At 40.9% G+C, this 13202-nt stretch overlaps 1 protein-coding gene across 2 annotated transcripts in view; it reads right to left on the bottom strand.

Annotated features, from left to right (window-relative positions):
- Window positions 1-13202, bottom strand: part of LOC125250293 (cadherin-2) — a 214817-nt gene that overhangs the window by 79325 nt on the left and 122290 nt on the right. For both annotated transcript variants that reach the window (XM_048162811.1, XM_048162810.1), the window contains exons 3-4: window positions 3817-4111; window positions 2507-2626 (exon numbers count right to left, since the gene is read on the bottom strand). In XM_048162811.1, coding sequence (XP_048018768.1) covers window positions 2507-2626; window positions 3817-4111 — 415 coding nt within the window. The remainder of the gene's footprint in view (window positions 1-2506; window positions 2627-3816; window positions 4112-13202) is intronic.

Raw genomic sequence — 13202 nt, 5'->3', positions numbered from 1 at the left:
ACCCGGGTTCGAGTCTCGCGTAGAGCAGGCGGTTCGAACAGGAGGGGTTACGTTGGTGCCGTGACCCGGATGGGAGTGAGTGTAATGGACATAGGCCAGTAAGAGCTGTCCATGTAACCCTCACTCCTCTGATCTCAATAGGCACGATAGAGACTGCGGTCTTTAGCCTCCTTGTTAGAGCACCCGGCTCCCATGCCAGAGGACCCGGGTTCGAGTCTCGCTTAGAGCAGGCGGTTCGAACAGGAGGGGTTACGTTGGTGCCGTGACCCGGATGGGAGTGAGTGTAATGGACATAGGCCAGTAAGAGCTGTCCATGTAACCCTCACTCCTCTGATCTCAATAGGCACGATAGAGACTGCGGTCTTTAGCCTCCTTTTAGAGCACCTGACTCCCATGCCAGAGGACCCGGGTTCGAGTCTCGCTTAGAGCAGACGGTTAGAACAGGAGGGGTTACGTTGGTGCCGTGACCCGAATGGGAGTGAGTGTAATGGACATAGGCCAGTAAGAGCTGTGCATGTAACCCTCACTCCTCTGATCTCAATAGGCATGATAGAGACTGCGGTCTTTAGCCTCCTTTTAGAGCACCTGACTCCCATGCCAGAAGACCCGGGTTCGAGTCTTGCTTAGAGCAGGCGGTTCGAACAGGAGGGGTTACGTTGGTGCCGTGACCCGGATGGGAGTGAGTGTAATGGACATAGGCCAGTAAGAGCTGTGCATGTAACCCTCACTCCTCTGATCTCAATAGGCACGATAGAGACTGCGGTCTTTAGCCTCCTTTTAGAGCACCTGACTCCCATGCCAGAGGACCCGGGTTCGAGTCTCGCTTAGAGCAGGCGGTTCGAACAGGAGGGGTTACGTTGGTGCCGTGACCCGGATGGGAGTGAGTGTAATGGACATAGGCCAGTAAGAGCTGTGCATGTAACCCTCACTCCTCTGATCTCAATAGGCACGATAGAGACTGCGGTCTTTAGCCTCCTTGTTAGAGTACCTGACTCCCATGCCAGAAGACCCGGGTTTGAGTCTTGCTTAGAGCAGGCGGTTCGAACAGGAGGGGTTACGTTGGTGCCGTGACCCAGATGGGAGTGAGTGTAATGAACATAGGCCAGTAAGAGCTGTGCATGTAACCCTCACTCCTCTGATCTCAATAGGCACGATAGAGACTGCGGTCTTTAGCCTCCTTGTTAGAGCACCCGACTCCCATGCCAACGGACCTGCTTAGAGCGGGCGGTTCGAATAGGCATATAAATCTAACATTTCAGAATGAAATGTCGACCAAGGATGAGCTAGGACTGTGAATCTTTGGAAGTGTTGATGGATTTAGTCTACTCCATTTGTGTTTTGTGGTTGTGAATCCGATCCAGATGTAGTCTTTTAACAAATAACATGATTTTCTCAGCTTTTTGCTCAAAATGTTGCTTTTTTTATGAAACATTCAAATGTTGATAAAGAATGCATGAAGCTAGAATAAATGGTGTTTTTTTTGTTTTGTTTTTTTAAAGCAAAAACTCTGTTCTTTCATTTGATATATTGCAAGTTCAGATATTCATACAACAAAATATTCTGGGGGGCATGAAACGTTTGTGAAAATGATCAAAAATGATCAAAGACTTTTTTTCAAAAGTGTAAGTGAAAGTGACACATGAAGTCCAAGTATGGTCATTTCCTGCTGGCGCTGGAATCAAACCAGCAACTTTTGGGTTACCTGTCAGACACGCTAACCATTAGGCCACATAGTTACATTGTACTTACTCAAATAAGTAATATTAATAAACCTATGTACTTACTATAGAGTTTCAGTTAGGGTTAGGGTTAATTACTTGTAATCACACATAATTTATTGTTATTACTGTAGTAACATGTAACTACATTACCTTAAAATAAAGTGTTACCTCACCCTTTTGCAAAATTTACTGCTTGTAAACTAAATGATGCACAACAGAATTGTGATAATTGATTTTTACAGCTAAAAACGATAATTGATAACCACAAATTTCATGTTAAGCATGTTTTTCACTAATTCTTTTGTCTGATTTGTGGATTTTAATAGGAATGTTCATACAATATATGAAATTAATTTACTCATTTGATGTGCTCCATGTCTGCTGATCAATATTTATATGTGAATAAATTCCTAAATCAAAACTGTACATCAAATAAAGCAATTGTGTCTCTTCAGAAGACTTGAATTTAACTGCTTGATTACATTTTTATGAACTTTTTGAAGCGTGAAAGCTTAGGGGGAATGGACTTTCAGTGCAGGGACAGAAATCTCTCAGGTTTCATTAAAAATATCTTCATTTGTGTTTTCAAAGGCGAACAAACGTTTCATGTTTTTGGAATAACAAGGGTGAGTAATTGATGACAGAGTTCATTTTGAGTGAACAATCGCTTTAAGATGGAAAGCGATAAAATGAATGCTAAAGTCATGCTAAAAAGTTTCCAATGTGACATTCTTAAAATAAAAAGAAAACAAATCTTGATTCCTGAGAGGATAAAAAAAACCCACCTGTCTGAGGATCCACCGAGAAGTGCGGCTGCCCCTGAACTAGCGTGTACACCAGCCGGGCGCTGTTCCCATACGTGGGATCGTCTGCATCTGAAGCCGTCACCTGGATGATGGAGGTCCCTGAGGAAGAGTTTCAGGGAGAAAGACAATAAGATACGATCAATACACCACATATGAACACAGTTCATCGCAGGACAAGCACATTAAATGGAGAGAGCCGTATGAAGACTGACAGATTCTCTCCCTCTCTCCTCTCTCTCTCCCCCCTGCTGCAGTGTGACAAATACAGTATTCACTTTCTCTTCTCCCCAGCCGCACACCTTCTTTCATTCGCGCCTCTGACTGTCTCACTTCATTTCTCTTCATCTCCTTCTCCAATTCCCCATTTGCTCCCTCTCTCAATCTCTATGCCTGTTTCTGCGGCCACCCTCCCCTGTTCCCATAACTCCCTCACGTCTCAAATCTCTCCTGCGTTCCTGACAGATATGGACTTTTTTCCAACCAAATAAATCAAAGAGCTTCATGCGAAGGACTGAAGCGGTTTGAAAAGAACATATATATGTACAATGGAAAGAGAACTACGTTTCCCATGGGGCAACGGCTGACAAGCTCAGTGGGACGAAGGGATTTGTGGGAGCAGCTGTTGCTGTTTTCAGACATCAAAGGCCTGACAGAGTCACCGAGAGAGCTTGTGGGTTGCCGTCTGATTACAGATCTTTCGCAGGTAGTTAAGAAATAGGAGAAAGAGAGCGAGAGAGATTGTCACTGTAAACGAACAATCAGATAGGCAGATCAAAAAACAGACGCGACTGCCGGGTTGACGCAACATGCAGCGGCTCGGAGAAATCTATTCATATTCAATTTGAGTGGAACTAAAGAAACGCGCCGCAATTTAGACTGATAACGCATTCACACCGCTGGAACATTAGATATGAATGGCGCTCGGGTTTCGTTTACCCCAGCAAGGGTTCAAGCATTCAGATGCGGCGCCGAATATTTTTCTTGTTTGCGGATGGGATCCTTTGAAATTAATTAAATCTATTTCAGGCAAAACAAAACAACCAAGACTGTCGAGGGGTAATATTTTGAGCCTGCCTCAAACGGACGTAAAATCGATAAACGCGAGAGGTTATTTCACCCGAAAGAGCGTCATTAACATTTAAACGGCGCAAATTATAGACGGCGTTTCCTCAGCTTTTCATCTGAAGATTTTTGGGACAGCGTGAATCCTGCATTATTCAATAATCATTGGCATTCACAGAGAAAAAAAAACACCCTAGCGGGGATGAGCATATGCTGCCTTCCGCTACCTATGTTCGCCATCTCGGGTACTGTGGCGCTGTAGGGTCCGTCCTCGAAGACAGGTGGGTTGTCGTTGATATCTTGCACTCTAATGATGAACTGGGAGGAGGGCTCCAGGGCACGCTCCGTCTGACTGTCTGTTGCCGTGGCAATCAGCCGGTATTCGTCCTTCTCCTCCCGGTCCAAGGGCTTGGTTACGTGGATGTTGCCCGTCTTCTCGTCAATCACGAACACTGACCCTGCCCCCTCACCCCGCAGCACGTACTTAGTTCGTCCATCACCTCTGTCCATGTCAGTGTGAAGCTGATGAGGAGAAAAAGAGAGGGAAAGGATGAGACAGTGTTCAGAAGGACAAATATATAGTATACTGAGGTCAAAACACTACCGAATTTATAAAAACGCACATTTGCGTCAAGCAAAAACGGTCAAATAGATGATTAATCTTGAAATATAGACGCCACTGTGATGGGCGAAGACTTCAGGGGCTCGTTCGCAGACGGTACAGATGGGCGGTAATGATCACACAGCCTTGCGTGAAGCGCTCGTACTCGAGGCATTGATTGCGGGTGGAGTCTGGTTACCGGATCAGCAGCAGTCTACGGCTAAGGAGCCTTCGTGCAGCGGGCTGCAAAAGGAGCGCGTGACGCTCAGAAAAAAGAGTGTGGAGAACGCATCAGCATTCATCCTCATTACTGCTTCTACGTGGCCAGAATACGGCTGCTTAAAAAGACCCCATAACAGCACAACTTCTACAAAAAGTGCCACACAGCAAGTTTGGAAGACAAATGGGAGCGTGTCCTATGTTTGCAAGCGTTCGAGTGTGGAAAGAGCTGAGTACGTTCCCTCAATGGAATCAAAATGGAGATTTTTTTTGGAATCAGAATATTCATTGGTTTTTCCAGATTGAATTTTGAGACAAGACATGTGGTTGTGTAGATGTTAAATCCCCAAAGAATGTCCTGAAACTCTGTGGGCAGTGATGAGGAAAACTCTAAGAAAGAACATTCTGCTCGCTGATACACACATTTTTGTGTACAATATCCAGTTGGCAGGCGATAAAACAGTTTTTCCATGTCAAGGGGTGTTCACATTGAGGTCTCCAGGTCGCTGTACTGTTGGTTGCTAGTAGGCGTTCAGCTAGCTGTATCAGGCAGCGTTCCTCAGTATGTTCATATGCAGTTTAAAAGTTCAACTTCAATCAGATTAAAGCAATCCTTTTTCTTTTTAAATGGGACCTATAATGCCCCTTTCACAAGAAGTAATATAAGTTTCCCTGGCTTCCCCAGAATGTGTCTGTGAAGTTTCAGCTCAAAATACCCCCCAGATCATTTATTAGCTTGTCAAATTTGCCTCTATTTGGGTGTGAGCAAAAACACGCTGTTTTTGTGTGTGCCCCTTTAAATGCAAATGAGCTGCTGCTCCCGCCCCCTTTCCAGAAGAGGTGGAGCTTTAACAGCTCAACAACAACAAAGCTGGAGAATCTCACACAGCCAAAATGAGGATTGTCAGTAACGGTGTTCAGCCTTACATTGTTCAAACCGGAGTCGACACTGATGGAGAGACTCAGGAAGAAGTTACAACTTTTAGAATGAAACTGGACGTTTCTGAATGGTTAGTGGATAAATTTATATAGTTGCTGTGGAGTTGATTCAACTCATCCACTAGCATGTGCCATCATGTTAATCTTTTGTGCAAATCCAATGTCGAACACTTACGTATGAGTAGGGGGAAATCTGGAACTGCTCATTCAGAGAGACTGTTTATGATTTATGAGGATTATAAAAAAAAGGAGTGGGTGGATTTTTACCACTATAGACTGGTTGTTTACACACTGTGGACACACATCTGTGTTCAAATACCTTATTCAATTCAATTCAATTCACATTTATTTGTATAGCGCTTTTCACAATACATATCATTTCAAAGCAGCTTTACAGAGAATGCATGTCAACATCACAATTTAAGAATGCAGTTAGCAAATAATGTAATAATTTAGGCAATTAATTTACAATCACTTTTAGCAGTTTAACTGAAGGTAGAAGCAATGAGCTCCTGGAAAAATGAATTACATTAACAATAATTAGGATATAGAAAGTGGGCAATGTGCATGTTGATCCAGATGATTGCGTCAAAAAAAGTGCTTATAAAAGTGAATTTAGCATAATAGATCCCCATTAAATGTCATGTAAAAGTTTTAGATAGAATTAAATTTTACTAGTCTGATTTTTGCAAAGTTGAACTAACAGTCCATTGTTTTGACTGTAGTCTAACATCATCATCCAGCATCTATAATAAAAATAATACAGAATTTTATTAAATAATTTTAATATTTTCATGAGGCCAATCACAATAAATACATATAAATAAATAAAAATATATAGCCCTTTTCTGTGTACTTTTCAATACTACCGCTCAAAGCATTTTATATTTTATTTTTGGAGAGGAGACAGTGTGAAGTAGCAAATTATATGTGCATGATTAGGAGGCTGTGATGGAGTGAGGCCAATTTGACCAGGGCACAGGGGTTACATACTGTTTTCAAAAAGCACCCCTGGAATTTTAATGATCATCAACAGTCAAGACCTTGGTTTAGTCCCTGTTTACACCTGGTATTAAATCAGTTTTGGGTCAACCAATCACATGTGGTCAGCCAAGGCAAATCACTGTGTAGATCTGACAGTATGAGTCTCGTGTGACCTCTTGTGATCAGATTTTTAGGGGAGGGTCTCAGGACTATATACATCACTTACTACATCAGAGTGATTCTACATGTTTGCAAGTGCAAAAAAGGCACAACGAGTCAGCACATTATTGATTATTGCATAAAAATGTAATCCTACCGCAAACATGATGTTTTGAATGAAATGTTCATGAGTTATTTTAGCTGCTATTTAAAGTAATGAATGGATGCACTTTCCATGATTTGTGTCCTTTAATGCTGATGCCATGCAAATCAAAAGATTTCCACACAGTCTTGTGCATGTATATGCAATGTTGTCTCATTAGTAATCATACATACTGTATTCGTAGGTAAAGTGTGGTTCAGGCAAACGTACATTTTTTTGTATAAAATCATAGACACTGTATATTAAAGTATTAACATGAACAATTTTAGAGAAGTACAAATGTTTACAAATCATGAGGTTGGGATGTGAAAAAAAAAAAAATCTATATAATATATAAACTACTGTTCAAAAGTTTGGGATTTTTAAAAATGGCAAAGCTGATTTTTCAGCCTATTATGTGTTTTACATTGTTGAGCAATAGTTAAAGGATTAGTTCACTTCAGAATTAAAATTTTCTAATAAATTACTCACCCCCATGTCATCCTTCAGTCTTTCTTCAGTGGAAAAGAAATGAAGGTTTTTGAGGAAAACATTCCAGGATTTTTCTCCATATAGTGGACTTCACTGGGGTTCAATGGGTTGAAGGTCCAAATTACAGTTTCAAAGAGCTCTACATGATCCCAGACGATCCCAGCCATAATCACGTTGGAAAGGTCACGCATTTGTGGTTAAAACGTGCATAAATTTGTATTTGTTTTCAGAAAATGACCAATCGTTTCGCAAGATAAGACTCTTATTCCTCGTCTGGGATCATGTAGAGCTCTTTGAAGCTGCACTGAAACTGACATTTGGACCTTCAACCCGTTGAACCCCTGTGAAGTCCACTATATGGAGAAAAATCCTGGAATGTTTTCCTCAAAAACCTTCATTTCTTTTCCACTGAAGAAAGAAAGACATGAACATCTTGGATGACATGGGGGTGAATAAATGATCAGGAAATTTTAATTTTGAAATGAACTAATCCTTTAAGTTTAAGGGAAGAGGTGGGATTAAAGACAGAAAAATACCTAGGGTGGCACTTTTTGTCATTGAAATGACTTGGAAAATTGTCCCAATCAACCTGAATTCACCCTATATAACAGTAGCTGTCATTATGTCCATATTACGCTTTCCAGAATATATCCAAATGTAGCCTCCAAAAATGTACATGTAAATGCTGCATTCAATGTCCTATGAATACTAATGAGATGAGGCTGATACATATGCAAAGGATGGATGTTTTTAATGCAAGTGTTCTTTCCTTCCTAAGCCCCAAAAGGATTTGGACCCACACTTGTTATTAGCACAGATCACTTGTGATTGGTTCGCTGAAACGGAGGTTAATACCAGGTGTTAGTCAGTACTTCAGCTCGAGTTGGTAACCGGTCGAGGGACATAAGTGACTGCCAGTCCAGGTGTTGAGTGTCGTTGCTAGGGAGAACCGGCAGCTACGAAGCTGTTGCTATGTTATGGCTTTAGAATTCCTGATTCCATCCATTAATTCCGCCTTGAGCTCTCGGTCAGTCAAGCCTGCCAGCAGTTTGCCGTTCCAAGCCCGGGGTTCTTAACGAAGGGCCTTAATGACCCGCCTTAACGACAGGCCTTAACGACGAGACTTAACGAGGCCCTTAATGAAGCTGCCGCTATCGTTAAGGCTGGAGATGGCGGGATGATGAAAGACGCAGAGAAACCCCTCTGTGTAGTCAGGGCGAATGAGAGGAGCGTGTCTCTTTGTCCCTGGCATTGACCCGATCGACGTGACCTCCGCCAGCACCGCTTGTGATTTACACATCCAATAACACAGACGTAGTGACACGGCTCCAAACAAACACTCAAACACATGCTCAGACTCAAGGACAGACACACACACACACTTCCAAGCAGATGCCTGACCACATTAGAGGCTTGAATTTAAACAGTCGCACCATTATTGGCCCGACTGAGATTTGAATATCGGCACTAAATGAGGTATAATATCTATACAGTCGAAGTGGGCTGACACCTTAATAAAGGATTTATCAGAGAGGCTGCTGATTCAAAAACAAGACATTTTAAAAAGCAACTGAATTATACATGAAACCGCACCAGAAAGGTCTAATTCATGCATTGACACCCAGCTGACCATAATATGCATTCAAATTAGCCGTGTAAAGACATCCTGTTTCAAGGACAGATCCTCGGCATCCTTTGTATACATGGGCATTATCATTAGGCCTCTAAATCAACTAAATTACTTATATTATAAAGTAATGTTCTTATACTCATATAGTCAATTTCATATTTTTGCAATAGCCATAAATCAGGAACTGTGGGAAAAAATATTCAGTGTCAACCTCTAAATCACTTAAATAACTTATTCGGGTATACTCAATTTCACATTCCTGCAGCACAATAAATCATAAAACATTGGGAGAGAGGGAAAAAAATGCATTTCGCATCTGTGCATTAACCTAATGAATGTGTTTTCCTGGGCAGATTTATTTAGCGCCCCGTGAGTTGGGAGAAACAGTGTTTGAGAAAATGGCACTTCAGCCATCATGTGAAATGGGTTTTGACTGCTCTAAACAGCAATGCGGTGGCCTGGATACCGAGAGGCCATCTACACACATAACCATTACGGAAACACACACTCCGATACACACAGATCTCAGCGTGTTATGAGTTTCAATCCCCCTTTGCGACCGGGGAATCTTATCAAAGGCTTTAAGGCTGATGGGAGAGAATCCTCGGCTCCTTCACGTCTGAGTGAGGAAGATGAAGCTCACGCGCTTCTCCTCAGAGGAGCCCGGCCTCACGTGACTCGCTGGCCACGCCGATGCGTTTATATGTGAATTAAACAGGAAAAACTTTACAATAAGGGCTCATTAGTTAATGACAAAAAAGAGTAAAAGACAAATACGTTCTCACAGCATTTATTATACCTTTCCTAATGCTAGTTAATAAAATGTTCATGTTCACATTTGTTCACAACTTTTAAAATGTAATGCTGCGATTAACATTAACTAAGATTAATAAATGCTGTAGAAGTGTTGTGCATTGTTAATTCATGTTAACTAATGAAACCTTATTGTAAAGTGTTATTAAACAAATCTTTATTATAAAGTATCATTATATATGAACCTCTCATCACCATTGTGTTTGGTGGTTGTCGGTGTATTATAAAGGCACAAAACAGATATTAGTTCTTCAATAGGTTGGTAAATTAACATTATATCACACTGTAAAAAGTAATACACTCTAGCTACTCAATAAAATTGTGGCAACAGATTACAAGCAATGTGATTAATTAAATTCAACATATAAGAATTGAGTTAAAATTAATCAAATGAATTCCTTAAAAGTCAACCATTTAAAATGTGTAAAATTAGCAAACACCATTACAAAAACCACAAACTGACATAAAATGCAAAGAGTCAAACTGTCCGACTGTCCGCCATAATGGCGATCAAACATTTTCAACAAAATCAACATCTAAAACTCTTTCCTCTTTCCTGTTCCTCTTTCTTTCAGTGATTCTGCTTGTTATCATCATGTGTCTTCAATGTTGGCAATAAAAAATAAAGAGTTCTTAATTCATCTTTGATGTCTGTCTGTTGTTCAGAAATTTTGTTTAAATTTTACTCCTTTTAAATGGTTGACATTTAATTTGATTAATTCTAACTCAATTCTATTTGTTGAATTTAATTAATAATATTGCTTGTAATCTGTTTCCAAAATTTTGCGTAGTTGATATAGCATATTACTTTTTATAGTGCAGTTAAAGAGATGTGGTATTTTACTGTAAATTTAAAGGTGCCCTCGAATGAAAAATTGAATTTATCTTGGCATTGTTAAATAACAAGAGTTCAGTACATGGAAATGACATACAGTGAGTCTCAAACTCCATTGTTTCCTCCTTTTTATATAAATCTCATTTGTTTAAAAGACCTCCGAACTTCCAACATTATAAAAGGCATTAGACAAGGGCAGCCAGTATTAATGTCTGGATCTGTGCACAGCTGAATCATCAGACTAGGTAAGCAAGCAAGAACAATAGCGAAAAATGGCAGATGGAGCAATAATAACTGACATAATCCATGATATCATGATATTTTTAGTGATATTTGTAAACTGTCTTTCTAAATGTTTCGTTAGCATGTTGCTAATGTACTGTTAAATGTGGTTAAAGTTACCATCGTTTCTTACTGTATTCACGAAAACAAGAGCCGTCGCTATTTTCATTTTTAAACACTTGCAGTCTGTATAATTCATAAACACAACTTCATTCTTTATAAATCTCTCCAACAGAGTAGCATTAGCCGTTAGCCACGGAGCACCATCAAACCCATTCAGAATCAAATGTAAACATCCAAATAAATACTATACTCACATAATCCGACGCATGCATGACGAACACTTTGTAAAGATCCATTTTGAGGGTTATATTAGCTGTGCGAACTTTGTTAAGGCACTGTTCAAGGCAAGCGCGAACTCTGTGGGCGTGGACCACGGGATTTAAAGGGGCCGCAGCATAAAATCGGCGCGTTTATAATGATGCCCCAAAATAGGCAGTTAAAAAAATTTATTAAAAAAAAATCTATGGGGTATTTTGATCTGAAACTTCACAGACACATTCAGGGGACACCTTAGACTTATATTACATCTTTTAAAAACATAATCTAGGGCACCTTTAAGTTAAATCCGTAAAACTTAAAATGTTGCTACCTTGTAGCAACCCCCGTAAATTTAACAGATTTTTTTTTACAGTGAATGAACGAACAAATGGATTTAAATAACATAGATATTATTGTGTACAATCAAGTAAAATACTTTCAAAATGTGATCCGACTACATGAAACATTACACCTATTGCTGCCCATGAAGAAGAAGGCTGCCAGAAATCATGTCACTGTTGAAAGATCTGCTAAATATCTTCATAACGACTTCCGCGTAACAGCTTCAGGGCATATCTCGCAAAACAAGTCAAATGACAAAACCAGACAATCTATTACACATCTATGTTATTTCTGATCTGGCACAGTGTCAGGTCTCTCTCCTGCAGGTGCAGTGTGGGAGAATTCCAAATCGGGATGACCTTGCTTGGCTAACTCTCCACTTTTGGCACTGCTGCATGACTAAGAGCAGGCGTGACTGTGTCTTCTCACCCAGACTGACCTTCCATCTGTCTGGCCCCCAGCTAGAACCGACCTCGCATCCCTCACTGGATCTCCTCTGCCAGGCGGCTCCGCACCTGCAGCCCGAGGGCCCAGCTGAGAGTCTACGACTGTGGGGCCGACACAGAGCCTTAGCGGCGCCCTTATCTATCCGCTGACACATAATTAACATCAGCCTTGCCAGCCAGCATTATTAAAGCTGTTTACTCTGCGTGGCGTAGGCTGACACCGTAACACCAAAGTGCCTTGTCTGGCTGAACGTCTGACGCATATGGCACACTTAACAGGGAACAAACACTTCAGGGTTTTCGAAGTAGCCGTCGGATTTGTTGAATTCTACAGGATTTCCGGGAGACGTGTGTGTCGCGTCCGCCTGGAAACAAAGCCGCCGTGAAGGCAAACCCCTTCAGGAAAGAAATAAGCGTGTTTACAACTGTGACAAGGAACGCTTATCAGGATCAACTAAACATTGGATTTTCAAAAGTATGTGAAGTATGTAAAGTTAGACTCTTTAAAATACGTCCAAGAGTTTTACACACCAGTCTGTTATTTTGAGGACATCGACGTTACGTTTTCACGCCCATAAACATGACGTGGAACCAGGGCTTGACAATAACTTTTTTGCTCACCAGCCACTGTGGCTAGTAGTTTTCCAAAGTTTAGTAGCCACAATTTTGACATCAATACCATGGGGGAAAACTGTCATATAGATATTTTTAATATTATCTCATAATTTGGCAGCAGGTTTATTAGGCTACGTTCACACTGAAGGTAAATGTGGCCCAAATCTGATTTTTTTGCCCACATCATATCGGTTTTCCCCATGACACTGTGACAGTACAAACCACATGGAATCTGATCTTTTCAATTCCGATTTGTGCCGCTTCCAAATGTGGCAATAATTCCGATACAGGTCAGATGTTTTGTAATGCGACCACAGTATGAAGAGTCATAGCAGGATTCATGTGATTTTTATGTCACTCGAGATCAACATTTATTACGTGCCCTCCGTGTTTACTTCCATATGACAGCGTGTTGTGTTTGTTGCCAAGTCCATGATTTTCCTGCAGAATTGGGTTACTTTTTCACTGTTGCCGCAGGTTGTTTTGCAACTCTGTGGGTTGAAAAGACCACACTAACGTGATATTTAACCCCTGGAATGCGATTTTTACTAGTTTTGGACTAGTTTTGAGAAGCAATTGAGTGGATTGTATGGTAAAAAACCTGGCAACCCCATTTATATCGTTCTTTTCAACATGTTCTCCATCCAATATGACCATATAGGTCGTTTGTCACTTCCCTGAAATACGACCCATAGGAGCGTTTACTAAAGTGGCGCCCCTATCGACAACAGGACACTTTCATTTTAATGCATTGTCCCCTTTTATCTGCGTCATGTTTTGGGTTTTGCATAGC

This window comes from Megalobrama amblycephala, linkage group LG17, assembly GCF_018812025.1.
Source record: "Megalobrama amblycephala isolate DHTTF-2021 linkage group LG17, ASM1881202v1, whole genome shotgun sequence".
Classification (NCBI taxonomy): Eukaryota; Metazoa; Chordata; class Actinopteri; order Cypriniformes; family Xenocyprididae; genus Megalobrama; species Megalobrama amblycephala.
Note: the sequence above shows the minus strand (reverse complement) of the source record. Positions and strands in the feature narration are given on the sequence as shown.